The 15,408-nt window shown below is 35.1% G+C and overlaps 1 protein-coding gene across 1 annotated transcript in view; it reads left to right on the top strand.

Annotated features, from left to right (window-relative positions):
* Positions 1 to 15,408, top strand: part of LOC116581953 (A disintegrin and metallopeptidase domain 3-like) — a 134,197-nt gene that overhangs the window by 41,971 nt on the left and 76,818 nt on the right. The window contains exons 7-10 of the mRNA XM_032329296.1: positions 1,383 to 1,445; positions 3,819 to 3,890; positions 4,125 to 4,291; positions 5,019 to 5,100. Coding sequence (XP_032185187.1) covers positions 1,383 to 1,445; positions 3,819 to 3,890; positions 4,125 to 4,291; positions 5,019 to 5,100 — 384 coding nt within the window. The remainder of the gene's footprint in view (positions 1 to 1,382; positions 1,446 to 3,818; positions 3,891 to 4,124; positions 4,292 to 5,018; positions 5,101 to 15,408) is intronic.

Consider the following 15,408-nt stretch of genomic DNA (forward strand, 5'->3'; position numbering starts at 1 on the left):
AATTAAAATGTCAATGAGATAACTCTACAGACCAATAGGATTGGGTACAATGAGAAATACTGATAATACCAAATGCAGGAAAAAATGTAGAGTAATTGGCACTCTTTTTAGTTCTTGGTAAAAATACAGAGTGATCAAACTGTTTTAGAAAGCAATCTGGTGGGGTGCCTGGGTGGCTCAGTGGGTTAAGCCGCTGCCTTCGGCTCAGGTCATGATCTCAGGGCCCTGGGATTGAGTCCCGCATCGGGCTCTCTGCTCAGCAGGGAGCCTGCTTCCTCCTTCTCTCTGCCTACTTGTGATCTCTCTCTGTCAAATAAATAAATAAAATCTTTAAAAAAAAAAAAAAAAGAAAGCAATCTGGCATTTTTGTCCTACTTTATACACAATTTCTGTATGACTTAGGTATTCCATTTTTTAGGATATTCCAAGAAAAACTAAAGAACATAATTGCGAAAAGACTGCTACATGGATATGCATAGTCTTATTTATAATAGCTACAATTTCTTAATAATCCAAGTTATGATCAACAGGTAAATGTCTAAACAAATTGGGATATATTTCTAAAATGGCACACTACTTAACAATAAACATTAGTGAATTATTAAAATCACAATGTAACAGATGAATGCTGAGTGAAAAAAGCCAGATATGAGTATGTAGCATATGATTCCAGTTTTATGAAATTCTAGAATAGATTATTCTAACCTATGGTGAGAGAAAACAGATCATTGATTGCCTTGAGTCATGTGGGCTCTTAACTTGGAAGAGTGTGATGGAAACATTCTTAATTGCAGAAATTATCTTAATTACAGAAACGGTTACATGGGTGTACACATTAGTATCGATTAATATAACTGTTTTAGAGTTAAATAGTTAAAAGTATAAAAATAATGAGAAATTAAAAGCAAGTTTTGGGGGAAAGATGATGGGAGTTAATTTAGCTTGAAGGCTGGAGGAAGGTCTAAGACAAAGGTTTTGAGAAAAAGGAAACATGGGTTTTCCCTCATTTCACCAACTTTTTTGAGGATTCTAACTATAAAGCATATAAGGTAAAAGCTTTTGATTTATTCCCAAAATTTTAATTTGGAATCTCACCTACTAATTCTTTCAGAGGCCTCCATCCTCTTATTTTCCTATTACCTCTATCTGTATCTTTATGTATCTGTAGCAAACTATCCCATATACCTATCATCTACCTATTTGTCTATCATCATCTGTCTGTCTATCTCTTTCTGTGTGTCTGTGTGTGTGTGTGTGTATGCACACACATATATATGTGTGCATATATATATATATAATGTGTGAGAGAAGCAATATAAGATATTTTTCTTATAAAATTTTTTATTTTTAATTTTATTTAATTCATGTCCTCTGTTTTGCAGAAAGATTCAGATGAACTTTTGAAAAAAATTCTGAAAATACAAATCATTATGGATAAAGCTTTGGTATGCATTATTGATATTGATAATATCTTTGTTTTGTGTTTAAATTCAAAGGGAGTATGAAAATAAATATTCCACTTGTCTGAAATACAGATATATTTTACTCCATTCAAAATATGTGTCTGAGTGTAGTAGGACATAAAGAAATGTCAATCACCTTTGCATTGGCATTGGGGGACTAGTATGTATAATATTGATTTCAAAATCAATATAGAATTCTAGCAAAAATGTATAATTTGTGGTATGGAAGTGTTCTACCACATTATAATCCAGTCAGTTATAATGAGCTGCATAGATTTCTAGATCCACTCCAAATATTGAAGAACTCTTACATAAATTAGTTTTTGTTTTAAAATATGCTATTTAATTTATTATTCAATTGGAGATTCCTGTTGTTAAAATATTTTTTTAGGATTATTTTATGCTTTATAATTTCTTGGATTCTTTGATAGAAATTTTATATTTTAAAAATGGGAAGAAGTAGTCCTAGGGATATTCATTTAGTTATGGAAATTTTTTAAAAATAATTTATTTATTTATTTGAGAGAGAGAGCATGAGCGGGGTGAGGAGCAGAGGGAGAAGCGGACTCAAAGCCCAAAGTGAGTCTCTATCCTGCGACTTCGAGATTATGACCTGAGCCAAGGGCAGATGCTTAACCAATTGAACCACCCAGGAACCCCAGTTAGGGACGTTTCTGTTTATATAATCAGTTTTAGCAAAGTCATTATGGGTAGCAATGAACAAATCCTTTTCATTATCACTGGTATTTTTGTGTAAGGTCTGTCAATATGTGCCATAATTTAATCAGACACTAAGCAAATGTTAAAATTAAATGGAAACATTTCATTAGCATGTGGGAAAACATTATAACTTGCAAAATAGCATATATAAAACAAAAGTATAAGAACATACATATATATATATATATATATATATATATATATATATTTAAAAAACAGGAAATGTCTGCATAAAATTTATCTCCTGATAATAAAATTAAATTTTTTTTCTTTATTATTTTGCCTATTTTTTCCTGTAGTTTTTATAAAAAATTATTTAAAGATCTAAATATTTCCTTTTATCCTTTGCCTCATGTTTACCATTTTCAAAGCTCTTCTTTCCTTCTTATAAGTCTGTGTTTCTGAAAATTCTGTTTAACTTGATGAATTTGGTTCAGCTTTTGCTCATCTGAAATCATTTTTTTTATCTTCACTTTATAAATATTTTATTTGGAAATATTTTCAAACTTACAAAAAAGTTACAAGAATAAGAGTAAGACAAAAATACTTATACTCTCTTTACTTAGATTTATTAATACTCTATCCCATTATCACTTGTGCTCTATTTAAAAGTTGCAAATTGCATCATGGAGCTTTTTTCCCAGTGTGCATTTACCTAGAATAAGATCATTATCTTATATAGCCACAATAGAGTTACCCATGTAAGGAGAAATAACATTGTTAAAAAATTTTTTATCAAGTCTACCATAGCATGATTGCATTATAGTTGGACAATGTGATCTAAGTGACACTCAATGTTTTATATTCAACTTTTTAATATGGGTCAATTTATATAAAACTTCCATATATATTTGAAAATATATATATTTTTTAATACGTATATAGATATATATACAGATAATAAGGCTTCATTTATGCGACACATGCTGCATGGTGTAAATATACAATATTATTTATTGGGAAAGATTACATACAGAGAAATAGCAAAGTACAAATAGTTTCTAGAGACCCAGGAGTATAACATCTCTTTTGTCTGTATCAGACAACTCTATCCATTAAATTTTATTTTCTGTCAGTAATTCTCAGCAGACCTGCTGCAGGTTGTTGAAGATCTCATGTTGCCACTTTTCATGTTTTCAGCAAAAACTTAGAAATATGTGTACACATATAATTAAAGTATTTAAGAGAAAATATGTGATTTTTGTCTCCTTGAATGAGGACAATTGCTTGAATTTTTTTAATTATTATGGCACGTTGTTTATCAAGGATATGTAGTCAAATTATCTTATTGCAATGAAGATAAATGGTGGCAGATAAAACAGATAAAAATGACTTAATACATTAGAGATTTGAGTCCCGATTCTTATATTTAGTAGTTTATAATCTTGGAAACTTACCTTTCAACCCTTCATTTTCATATGGGTGAAGAGGAAAATAATCACAACCTTCTCATTTTAATATTATTGACTAATACGTAAGCTCCACAGGTTGAGGCCTAAAACTTCCTAAGCAATTGATAACTCTTAATTCTGTTTTTTTCCTTTCACTGAGTACTACCTTATTCTAACATTTTATATCCATTTAAAATGTGGTAGGTTAGTAATTTTCAATAGTGAAATGAAATTTGTCTTTCAGTTTGATTATATGGGCTCTGAAGTGGCAGTTGCAGCTGAGAAAGTTGTCCATATCTTTGGTCTTATCAACATTGTAAGTATTTATGTTTAAATATTAAACATTCCTACTAATGCAATAACATTTATATTTATATTTATAAATAGCATTTGCAATTTTATTAAAAAGTTTACTCCTACCAACTAGTTTCAACCACCAATGGATTCCATCTACAAAAATGAATAAATTGAATAATTCGCGTTATGTATAGAGAAGTAATATAATACTTATGAAGACCTAACCTGTATGCGGTGTATCTTCTATTTTTAGATGTTTTCCCAGCTTAAAGTGACTGTCAAGCTAACTTCTTTGGAGCTCTGGTCTGATCAAAATAAGATTTCAACTAAGGGGACTGCTGAGGAAGTACTACAAAGATTTGTGTCATGGAAAGAACGATTTTTGTTTCAAAGATCTCATGATATGGCATACTTATTAATGTAAGTGCATTTTTACATTGATATAGGGCTTATCAAATGATATGTGTTAGCTCTCGAAATTATATATAAAATGTGTTATATATGATGACAAGAAACCTCAAAAATTGTATGTGTACTGTTAGCAAAATGCAAAGTATAAAAATCTGATAACAATGTAAGACACTAAATCATGACAGACCATTATTCTCAGAGTAAACTGTTTACCCATGGTGGAAATGTAGTAAACTTGAAAATTTGGAAAGCCTGGGGAGAAATATGGGGCCTCAAGGATTTTAAAGATTTTCTCAGAGGTAAATAATTGAAAACATTGTTTTAACACTAAATAAAATATAAATTAGTTAACAGAATGCAGTAGTTGCATATAAAGATAGTTAAAATGCAAAACATTTAAATAGTAATATGGTTACCTTCTGGTATTATATACTGACCCAGAGTGTAGCTATGTAACTATATGTATTGTAACTTTCAAAAGTTTTCTTTTTGCTTGATTAATTTGATTAAATGGAAAGAATAAAAACATAATTCTGAAGGTCTTAAGCAATATGGGATATATTTATACATCTATTAGTGTTTCCTGTGGTATTTAAGGTCAGGAGCAATATTAACAGGACTGAAATGCAAGTTTCAAAAAACACCTTTCTTTACTGAGGGATCCAATTCTTAAAAGGTCATTAAGTTATTAATAATTTAAAATGTATTTATTTACAAGAAAAATTTTGTTGTTTAGTTATAGGGATCATCCTAATTATGTAGGAGCAACATATCATGGAATGGCATGCAATCCAAAGTTTGCTGCAGGAATTGCTCTGGTATGCATTTTATTCCCATCTATTCAGTAATTATATCACATTTTGAAAGTTAATATCCACCTCAAGGAGCCAAAGTACATATAGTATATTTACCATGCTGTTGTGACATATTTCTATAAAATAACTTTTATTTGGATTTTTAAACTAAAATATTATAATTTTTGAAAGTTTGTGTGTGTGTGTGTGTGTGTGTGTGTGTGTGTGGTAAAATACACAGAACATGAAATTTACCATCTTATAGTAGTGTTAAGTATGTTCCATTGTTGTGTGTAATAGATCTCCAGAACCTTTCATCTTGCATATCTGTAGCTTTGTACCTTTTCACCAACATGGCCCCATTTTCCAAACCCTGGCATCCACCATTCTACTGTCTGTTTCTGTGAGTTTGACATTTTTGGATTCCACATACAATGATGATCATACAGTATTTGACTTCATATGTCTGGCTTATTTCTCTTGTATAGTACCATCTAAGTTCATCTGTGTCATTACAAATAGCAGGATTTCATTCTTTTTATGGCTGAATAATATTCCATTCTGTGTGTGTGTATGTCGGTGACATTTTATTTTTCCATTCTTCTGTCAATAAACACTTAAGTGTTTTCAATGTCTTGGCTATCATAAATAATGCTGCAATGACTGTGGAGGTGCAGATATCTCTTTATGATACTGATTTCAGTTATTTTGGATAAAAATGCAAAAGTGGGTTTGTTAGATCATATGGTAATCCTATCTTTAATATTTTGAACTATCATACTGATTTTGAGAGGGGTTGTGGAATTGTATAATTTCACCAGCAATTCACATTATAGTCATCACATTCTCACCAACACCTATTATTTTCTGTGGTTGCTTTTTTTTTTTTTTTTTTAAATGGTAGCCATTCTTTTTTTTTTTTTAATTTATTTTTTTTAATTTATTTTCAGCATAACAGTATTCATTGTTTTTGCACCACACCCAGTGCTCCATGCAATCTGTGCCCTCTCTAATACCCACCACCTGGTTCCCCCAACCTCCACCCTCCCCCCGCCACTTCAAACCCCTCAGATTGTTTTTCAGAGTCCATAGTCTCTCATGGTTCACCTCCCCTTCCAATTTCCCCCAACTCCCTTTTTTTTTTTTTTAATTTTTTATTTTTTATAAACATATATTTTTATCCCCAGGGGTACAGGTCTGTGAATCACCAGGTTTACACACTTCACAGCACTCACCAAAGCACATACCCTCCCAATGTCCATAATCCCACCCCCTTCTCCCAAACCCCCTCCCCCCAGCAACCCTCAGTTTCTTTTGTGAGATTAAGAGTCACTTATGGTTTGTCTCCCTCCCAATCCCATCTTGTTTCATTGATTCTTCTCCTACCCACTTAAGCCCCCATGTTGCATCACCACTTCCTCATATCAGGGAGATCATATGATAGTTGTCTTTCTCTGCTTGACTTATTTCACTAAGCATGATACACTCTAGTTCCATCCATATTGTCGCAAAAGGCAAGATTTCATTTCTTTTGATGGCTGCATAGTATTCCATTGTGTATATATACCACATCTTCTTGATCCATTCATCTGTTGATGGACATCTAGGTTCTTTCCATAGTTTGGCTATTGTGGACATTGCTGCTATAAACATTCGGGTACACGTGCCCCTTTGGATCACTACGTTTGTATCTTTAGGGTAAATACCCAATAGTGCAATTGCTGGGTCATAGGGCAGTTCTATTTTCAACATTTTGAGGAACCTCCATGCTGTTTTCCAGAGTGGCTGCACCAGCTTGCATTCCCACCAACAGTGTAGGAGGGTTCCCCTTTCTCCGCATCTTCACCAGCATCTGTCATTTCCTGACTTGTTGATTTTAGCCATTCTGACTGGTGTGAGGTGATATCTCATTGTGGTTTTGATTTGTATTTCCCTGATGCCGAGTGATATGGAGCACTTTTTCATGAGTCTCTTGGCCATCTGGATGTCTTCTTGGCAGAATGTCTGTTCATGTCCTCTGCCCATTTCTTGATTGGATTATTTGTTCTTTGGGTGTTGAGTTTGCTAAGTTCTTTATAGATTCTGGACACTAGCCCTTTATCTGATATGTCGTTTGCAAATATCTTCTCCCATTCTGTCAGTTGTCTTTTGATTTTGTTAACTGTTTCCTTTGGTGTGCAAAAGCTTTTGATCTTGATGAAATCCCAATAGTTCATTTTTTCCCTTGCTTCCCTTGCCTTTGGCGTTGTTCCTAGGAAGATGTTGCTGCGGCAGAGGTCGAAGAGGTTGCTGCCTGTGTTCTCCTCAAGGATTTTGATGGATTGCTTTCGCACATTGAGGTCCTTCATCCATTTTGAGTCTATTTTTGTGTGTGGTGTAAGGAAATGGTCCAATTTCATTTTTCTGCATGTGGCTGTCCAATTTTCCCAGCACCATTTATTGAAGAGGCTGTCTTTTTTCCATTGGACATTCTTTCCTGCTTTGTCGAAGATTAGTTGACTGTAGAGTTGAGGGTCTATTTCTGGGCTCTCTATTCTGTTCCATTGATCTATGTGTCTGTTTTTGTGCCAGTACCATGCTGTCTTGAGGATGACAGCTTTGTAATAGAGCTGGAAGTCCGGAATTGTGATGCCACCAACGTTGGCTTTCTTTTTCAATATCCCTTTGGCTATTCGAGGTCTTTTCTGGTTCCATATAAATTTTAGCATTATTTGTTCCATTTCTTTGAAAAAGATGGATGGTACTTTGATAGGAATTGCATTAAATGTGTAGATTGCTTTAGGTAGCATAGACATTTTCACAATATTTATTCTTCCAATCCAGGAGCATGGAACATTTTTCCATTTCTTTGTGTCTTCCTCAATTTCTTTCATGAGTACTTTATAGTTTTCTGAGTATAGATTCTGTGTCTCTTTGGTTAGGTTTATTCCTAGGTATCTTATGGTTTTGGATGCAATTGTAAATGGGATTGACTCCTTAATTTCTCTTTCTTCTGTCTTGCTGTTGGTGTAGAGAAATGCAACTGATTTCTGTGCATTGATTTTATATCCTGACACTTTACTGAATTCCTGTATAAGTTCTAGCAGTTTTGGAGTGGAGTCTTTTGGGTTTTCCACATATAGTATCATATCATCTGCGAAGAGTGATAGTTTGACTTCTTCTTTGCTGATTTGGATGCCTTTAATTTCCTTTTGTTGTCTGATTGCTGAGGCTAGGACCTCTAGTACTATGTTGAATAGCAGTGGTGATAATGGACATCCCTGCCGTGTTCCTGACCTTAGCGGAAAAGCTTTCAGTTTTTCTCCATTGAGAATGACATTTGCGGTGGGTTTTTCATAGATGGCTTTGATGATATAGAGGTATGTGCCCTCTATCCCTACACTTTGAAGAGTTTTGATCAGGAAGGGATGCTGTACTTTGTCAAATGCTTTTTCAGCATCTATTGAGAGTATCATATGGTTCTTGTTCTTTCTTTTATTGATGTGTTGTATCACACTGACTGATTTGCGGATGTTGAACCAACCTTGCAGCCCTGGAATAAATCCCACTTGGTCGTGGTGAATAATCTTTTTAATGTACTGTTGAATCCTATTGGCTAGTATTTTGTTGAGTATTTTCGCATCTGTGTTCATCAAGGATATTGGTCTCTAGCTCTCTTTTTTGGTGGGATCCTTGTCTGGTTTTGGGATCAAGGTGATGCTGGCCTCATAAAATGAGTTTGGAAGTTTTCCTTCCATTTCTATTTTTTGGAACAGTTTCAGGAGAATAGGAATTAGTTCTTCTTTAAATGTTTGGTAGAATTCCCCCGGGAAGCCGTCTGGCCCTGGGCTTTTGTTTGTTTGGAGATTTTTTAATGACTGTTTCAATCTCCTTACTGGTTATGGGTCTGTTCAGGCTTTCTATTTCTTCCTGGTTGAGTTGTGGTAGTTTATATGTTTCTAGGAATGCATCCATTTCTTCCAGATTGTCAAATTTATTGGCGTAGAGTTGCTCATAGTATGTTCTTATAATAGTTTGTATTTCTTTGGTGTTAGTTGTGATCTCTCCTCTTTCATTCATGATTTTATTTATTTGGGTCCTTTCTCTTTTCTTTTTGATAAGTCGGGCCAGGGGTTTATCAATTTTATTAATTCTTTCAAAGAACCAGCTCCTAGTTTCGTTGATTTGTTCTATTGTTTTTTTGGTTTCTATTTCATTGATTTCTGCTCTGATCTTTATGATTTCTCTTCTCCTGCTGGGCTTAGGGTTTCTTTCTTGTTCTTTCTCCAGCTCCTTTAGCTGTAGGGTTAGGTTGTGTACCTGAGACCTTTCTTGTTTCTTGAGAAAGGCTTGAACCGCTATATATTTTCCTCTCAGGACTGCCTTTGTTGTGTCCCACAGATTTTGAACCGTTGTATTTTCATTATCATTTGTTTCCATGATTTTTTTCAATTCTTCTTTAATTTCCCGGTTGACCCATTCATTCTTTAGAAGGATGCTGTTTAGTCTCCATGTATTTGGGTTCTTTCCAAACTTCCTAATGTGGTTGAGTTCTAGCTTTAGAGCATTGTGGTCTGAAAATATGCAGGGAATGATCCCAATCCTTTGATACCGGTTGAGTCCTGATTTAGGACCAAGGATGTGATCTATTCTGGAGAATGTTCCATATGCACTAGAGAAGAATGTGTATTCTGTTGCTTTGGGATGAAATGTTCTGAATATATCTGTGATGTCCATCTGGTCCAGTGTGTCGTTTAAGGCCTTTATTTCCTTGCTGATCTTTTGCTTGGATGATCTGTCCATTTCAGTGAGGGGAGTGTTAAAGTCCCCTACTATTATTGTATTATTGTTGATGTGTTTCTTTGATTTTGTTATTAATTGGTTTATATAGTTGGCTGCTCCCACGTTGGGGGCATAGATATTTAAAATTGTTAAATCTTCTTGTTGGACAGACCCTTTGAGTATGATATAGTGTCCTTCCTCATCTCTTATTATAGTCTTTGGCTTGAAATCTAATTGATCTGATATAAGGATTGCCACTCCTGCTTTCTTCTGATGTCCATTAGCATGGTAAATTCTTTTCCACCCCCTCACTTTAAATCTGGAGGTGTCTTTGGGCTTAAAATGAGTTTCTTGGAGGCAACATATAGATGGGTTTTGTTTTTTTATCCATTCTGATACCCTGTGTCTTTTGACAGGGGCATTTAGCCCATTAACATTCAGGGTAACTATTGAGAGATATGAATTTAGTGCCATTGTATTGCCTGTAAGGTGACTGTTACTGTATATGGTCTCTGTTCCTTTCTGATCTACCACTTGTAGGCTCTCTCTTTGCTTAGAGGACCCCTTTCAATATTTCCTGTAGAGCTGGTTTGGTGTTTGCAAATTCTTTCAGTTTTTGTTTGTCCTGGAAGCTTTTAATCTCTCCTTCTATTTTCAATGATAGCCTAGCTGGATATAGTATTCTTGGCTGCATGTTTTTCTCGTTTAGTGCTCTGAAAATATCATGCCAGCTCTTTCTGGCCTGCCAGGTCTCTGTGGATAAGTCAGCTGCCAATCTAATATTTTTACCATTGTATGTTACAGACTTCTTTTCCCGGGCTGCTTTCAGGATTTTCTCTTTGTCACTGAGACTTGTAAATTTTACTATTAGTGACTGGGTGTGGGCCTATTCTTATTGATTTTGAGGGGCGTTCTCTGAACCTCCTGAATTTTGATGCTCGTTCCCTTTGCCATATTGGGGAAGTTCTCCCCAATAATTCTCTCCAGTATACCTTCTGCTCCCCTCTCTCTTTCTTCTTCTTCTGGAATCCCAATTATTCTAATGTTGTTTCGTCTTATGGTGTCACTTATCTCTCGAATTCTCCCCTTGTGGTCCAGTAGCTGTTTGTCCCTCATTTGCTCAGCTTCTTTATTCTCTGTCATTTGGTCTTCTATATCACTAATTCTTTCTTCTGCCTCATTTATCCTAGCAGTGAGAGCCTCCATTTTTTATTGCACCTCATTAATAGATTTTTTGATTTCAACTTGGCTAGATTTTAGTTCTTTTATTTCTCCAGAAAGGGCTTTTATATCTCTCGAGAGGGTTTCTCTAATATCTTCCATGCCTTTTTCGAGCCCGGCTAGAACCTTGAGAATTGTCATTCTGAACTCTAGATCTGACATATTACCAATGTCTGTATTGATTAGGTCCCTAGCCTTCGGTACTGCCTCTTGTTCTTTTTTTTGTGTTGAATTTTTCCGTCTTGTCATTTTGTCCAGATAAGAGTATATAAAGGGGCAAGTAAAATACTAAAAGGGTGGCAACAACCCCAGGAAAATATGCTTTAACCAAATTAGAAGAGATCCAAAATCGTGAGGGGGGAGAAAGGGGATAAAAAGAGGTTCAAAAAGGAAGAAAGAAAGAAAAAAAAAAGAGAAAAAAGAAAAAAAAAAAGAAAAGAAAAGAATTTAAAAAAGAGAAAACACCTAAGAAAAATGTAAAAAAGAAAAAATATATATATTAGATAAACTAGTAAAAAATCGTTAAAAAAGAAAAAGGTAACAGTTAAAAAAAAAAATTTTACCCGAAGGCGAGAAAAAAAAAAAAAAAATGAAAAAGAAAAAAATTAAATTAACTGCAAGACTAAAAAAAATCACAGGGAAAAAGCCATGAGTTCCATGCTTGGCTTTCTCCTCCTCTGGAATTCTGCTGCTCTCCTTGGTATTGAAACCGCACTCCTTGGTAGGTGAGCTTGGTCTCGGCTGGATTTCTTGTTGATCTTCTGGGGGAGGGGCCTGTTGTAGTGATTCTCAAGTGTCTTTGCCCCAGGCGGAATTACACCGCCCTTACCTAGGGCCGGGGTGAGTAATCCGCTCGGGTTTGCTTTCAGGAGCTTTTGTTCCCTGAGCGCTTTCCGTAGAGTTCCGGAGGACGGGAATACAAATGGCGGCCTCCTGGTCTCCGGCCTGGAGGAGCCGAGAGCCCAGGGCCGCACTCCTCAGTGCGCCCTCAGAGAACAGCGCCCAGTTACTCCCGTCTGCCCGACCTCCGGCCTCGCTCGGAGCTCACTGAGCCTGCGACCGGTTCAAGGTCACCCGAGCTGTGAGCTTACTGTCGGCTCTGTCTCTGTAGCCGGCTTTCCCGTTCCAATACCCGCAAGCTCTGCGACACTCAGACACCCCCGATCCTTCTGTGACCCTGCCGGACCCGAGGCCACGCTGACCCCGTGTGGGCTTTTGCCCCGGGTAGCCTCTGGAGCGTTGTCACTCAGCGGAACAGACTTTTAAAAGTCCTGATTTTGTGAGTGGTTGCTCCGCCGCTTGCCGGGAGCCGGCCCCTCCCCCCGGGGTCTATCTTCCCGTCGCTTTGGATTCACTTCTCCGTCGGTCCTACCTTTCAGTAAGTGGCTGTTTTTCTGTTTCCAGAATTGCTGTTCTTCTTCTCTTCGATCTGCCGATGGATTTTCAGGTGTTTGCAATCTTTAGATAAGCTATCTAGCTGATCTCCGGCTAGCTGAAGTAGTCTCAGCCTGCTACTTCTCCGCCATCTTGACTCCTCCCCCCTAAACCTAAATGGTAGCCATTCTTTTGGGCATGTGGTGATATCTTAATGTGGTTTTGATTTGCATTTCTATGATTATCTTTTCATATACTTTTTAGACTTTTGTATATCCTCTCTGGAGAAATGTCTTTTCAAGTCTTTAGTCCATTTTTAAATTGGTTTATATGAATTTGTTGTTTTTTATTCTTGGATTATAGGAGCTCTTTATATTTTGGATTTCATTGTGTTATCAGGTATTTGATGTGCAAATTTTTTCCCTCATTTTGTAAGTTGCCTTTATGCTCTGTTAATCATGTTCTTTGAAGCACATAAGTTTTATGTTTGATGTAGTCCCATTTGTCCATTTTTCTCTCGTTGCCTGTGCTTTTGGCATAATATCTAAGAAATCATTGTCAAACCTAAGGTCATGAGGATTCCCCCCATGTTTCTCTTAGGAGTTTTATGGTTTGGGGCCTAACATTTAGATTTTTAAGCTATTTTGAATTAATTTTTGTATATGGTGATGGAGGTCTAACTTTATTCTTCTGTATGTGCATATCCAGTGTTCCCATCACCGTTTATTGAAAAAGCTATATTTTCTCCATTGAGTATACTTGTTGAAGAGACTGTCCTTTCTGCATTATGTTATCTTGGCACCCTTTTATAGATCACTTAACCATATATGCAAGGGTTTATTTCTAGGCTGTCTAATCTATTTCAGTGATATGTATGTCTGTCTTTATGCCAGTACCATACTGTTTTGGTTACTTTGCTTTATAATATGTTTAAAATCAGGAAATGTGTATCCTTAAACTCTATCCTTCTTTTTTGAAATTAGCATGGTTATTTAGGGTCCCTTAAGATTCCATATTAATTTGGGGATTATTTTTTCTCAATTTCTATTAATAGCTTAACTTTGATTGCATACAAAAGCACTACTCCACACTTTATGTTACTCCATATGTTACTCCATAGATTATAGGATTTATTTTGTTTTGGTATTTGTCCTTCCAATTCTATACAATATTTAAAAGTGAATTTATCCACCCAAATTACAATAATGCATGTTACTACATTTTTCCATGTATTTACCTATATTAGAGAACTTTATAATTTCTTTTTTGGCTTTAAGTTGCTGTCTAGCATTCTTTCTTTTCAACATGACAGTCTCCATTTAATATTTCTTATAGATCAGATTGAGTGGTAATTAACTTTTGTTCATTATCTCAGCTTTTATTTTTTTGAAAAAGTGTTCATATCTGCATTATATTCTGAAATGCAGTTTTACCTGATACAATAATTTTGGTTGACAGTTCCTTTCAGCACTTGAAAAGTATTCATCCCAAACCCTTCTGTCCTATAGCACTTCTCTTGAGAAATCTACTGATAATCTTATGAGAACTCTCTTATATGTGACAAGTCACTTCTGTCTTGCTGCTTTCAGGATTGTCTCCTTGTCTTTGGCTAATGGGAATCATTGTGAGTCTCTCTGGATTTATCCTGGTTGGAATTTGTTGAGCTCCTTTTGTATGTTAACTCAGATTTCTGAAGTTTGTGGTCATTATTTCTCCAAATGAACTTCCTGTCTGTCCATTTCTTTCTCTCTTCTCTCTCTGAAACTCGTTATAGGAATAATGCATACATTGGTCTGCTTTTTAATGTCAGTAGGTTCTTTTTACATTCTTTATTTTTTTTTCTTTTTATTTCTCTCACTGGATGATTTCAAATGATCAGTCTTCAGGTCTGATTCTTTCTTCTGCCTGATCAAATTTGATTTTAAATAACTCCCTTAAATTTTTGAGTTCATTTATTGTCCTTTTCATCTCTACAAATTTTTATAATAGTTTAAATCTCCTTGTTGATATATATATCCAGAATTTATTCAGATACATAAGGCTGGTTCATCATTTGAAAATCTAGTAAATGTAACCAAGTCTATCAATAAGCTGTAATAGAAAAATTTCTTTGATCATATCAATAGATGCAGAAAAGAATTTGACAAATCCAACACCATTTGTGATGAAATTTTGGAAAGGAGGTCTAGAAGGGAACTTCCTTAAAATATGAAAGAACATCTAGAAAAAAACCTACAGTTAACACCTCAATGGTGAGAAAATAAATGCTTTCCCAGTGAGATAAGAAACAAGGCAATAATGTAACTTACCAGTCCTTCTTGGCTTTGTGCTGGAAGTGCAAAACACTGGTAACACAAAATGTTGTGAGGATGTAGAGTAACAGAAACGCTCATTCACGAAGATGGGAATGCTAAATGGTACAGCCACTGTAGAAGACAGTTTGGCAGTTTCCCCCACTTGTCCTCTTAACAGTCACTCAAGTGAATTGAAAACATATCCACACAAAATCATGTACATGAATATTTATAGCAACTTTATTAATAATTACCCAAAATCGGAAGGAAACAAGATGTCTTTTAGTAAGTGAATGGATAAACACACTGGAATAAATACATATAAAGAAATATTATTCAGTGATTTAAGAAGTGTCTCATTAACCCACTAGAAGATATAGAGGAATCTAATATTTGTTAGTGAAAGAAGCCACTTGAAGAAAAGGTTAAATACTGTTTATCCTTTATTATACTGGATATTTTACTGTATTATTATTCTGTGACATTCCATAAAAGGCATTATTTATGGAAATAATGCAAAGATCATTGATTACCAGAGGTTTCTGTGTTTCTAATATCATTAATTCTCAAGTTTTAGTTTTTAAGACGAAAGAAATGCTACTTGCCAGATATTCTAATATTCTGCCTTTATAAAAAAGTTAATTTGATTTTCTTCCCAAAAACTATTTCTGAAGTGAAAACT

Source organism: Mustela erminea, chromosome 21 (genome assembly GCF_009829155.1).
Source record: "Mustela erminea isolate mMusErm1 chromosome 21, mMusErm1.Pri, whole genome shotgun sequence".
Lineage (NCBI taxonomy): Eukaryota > Metazoa > Chordata > Mammalia > Carnivora > Mustelidae > Mustela > Mustela erminea.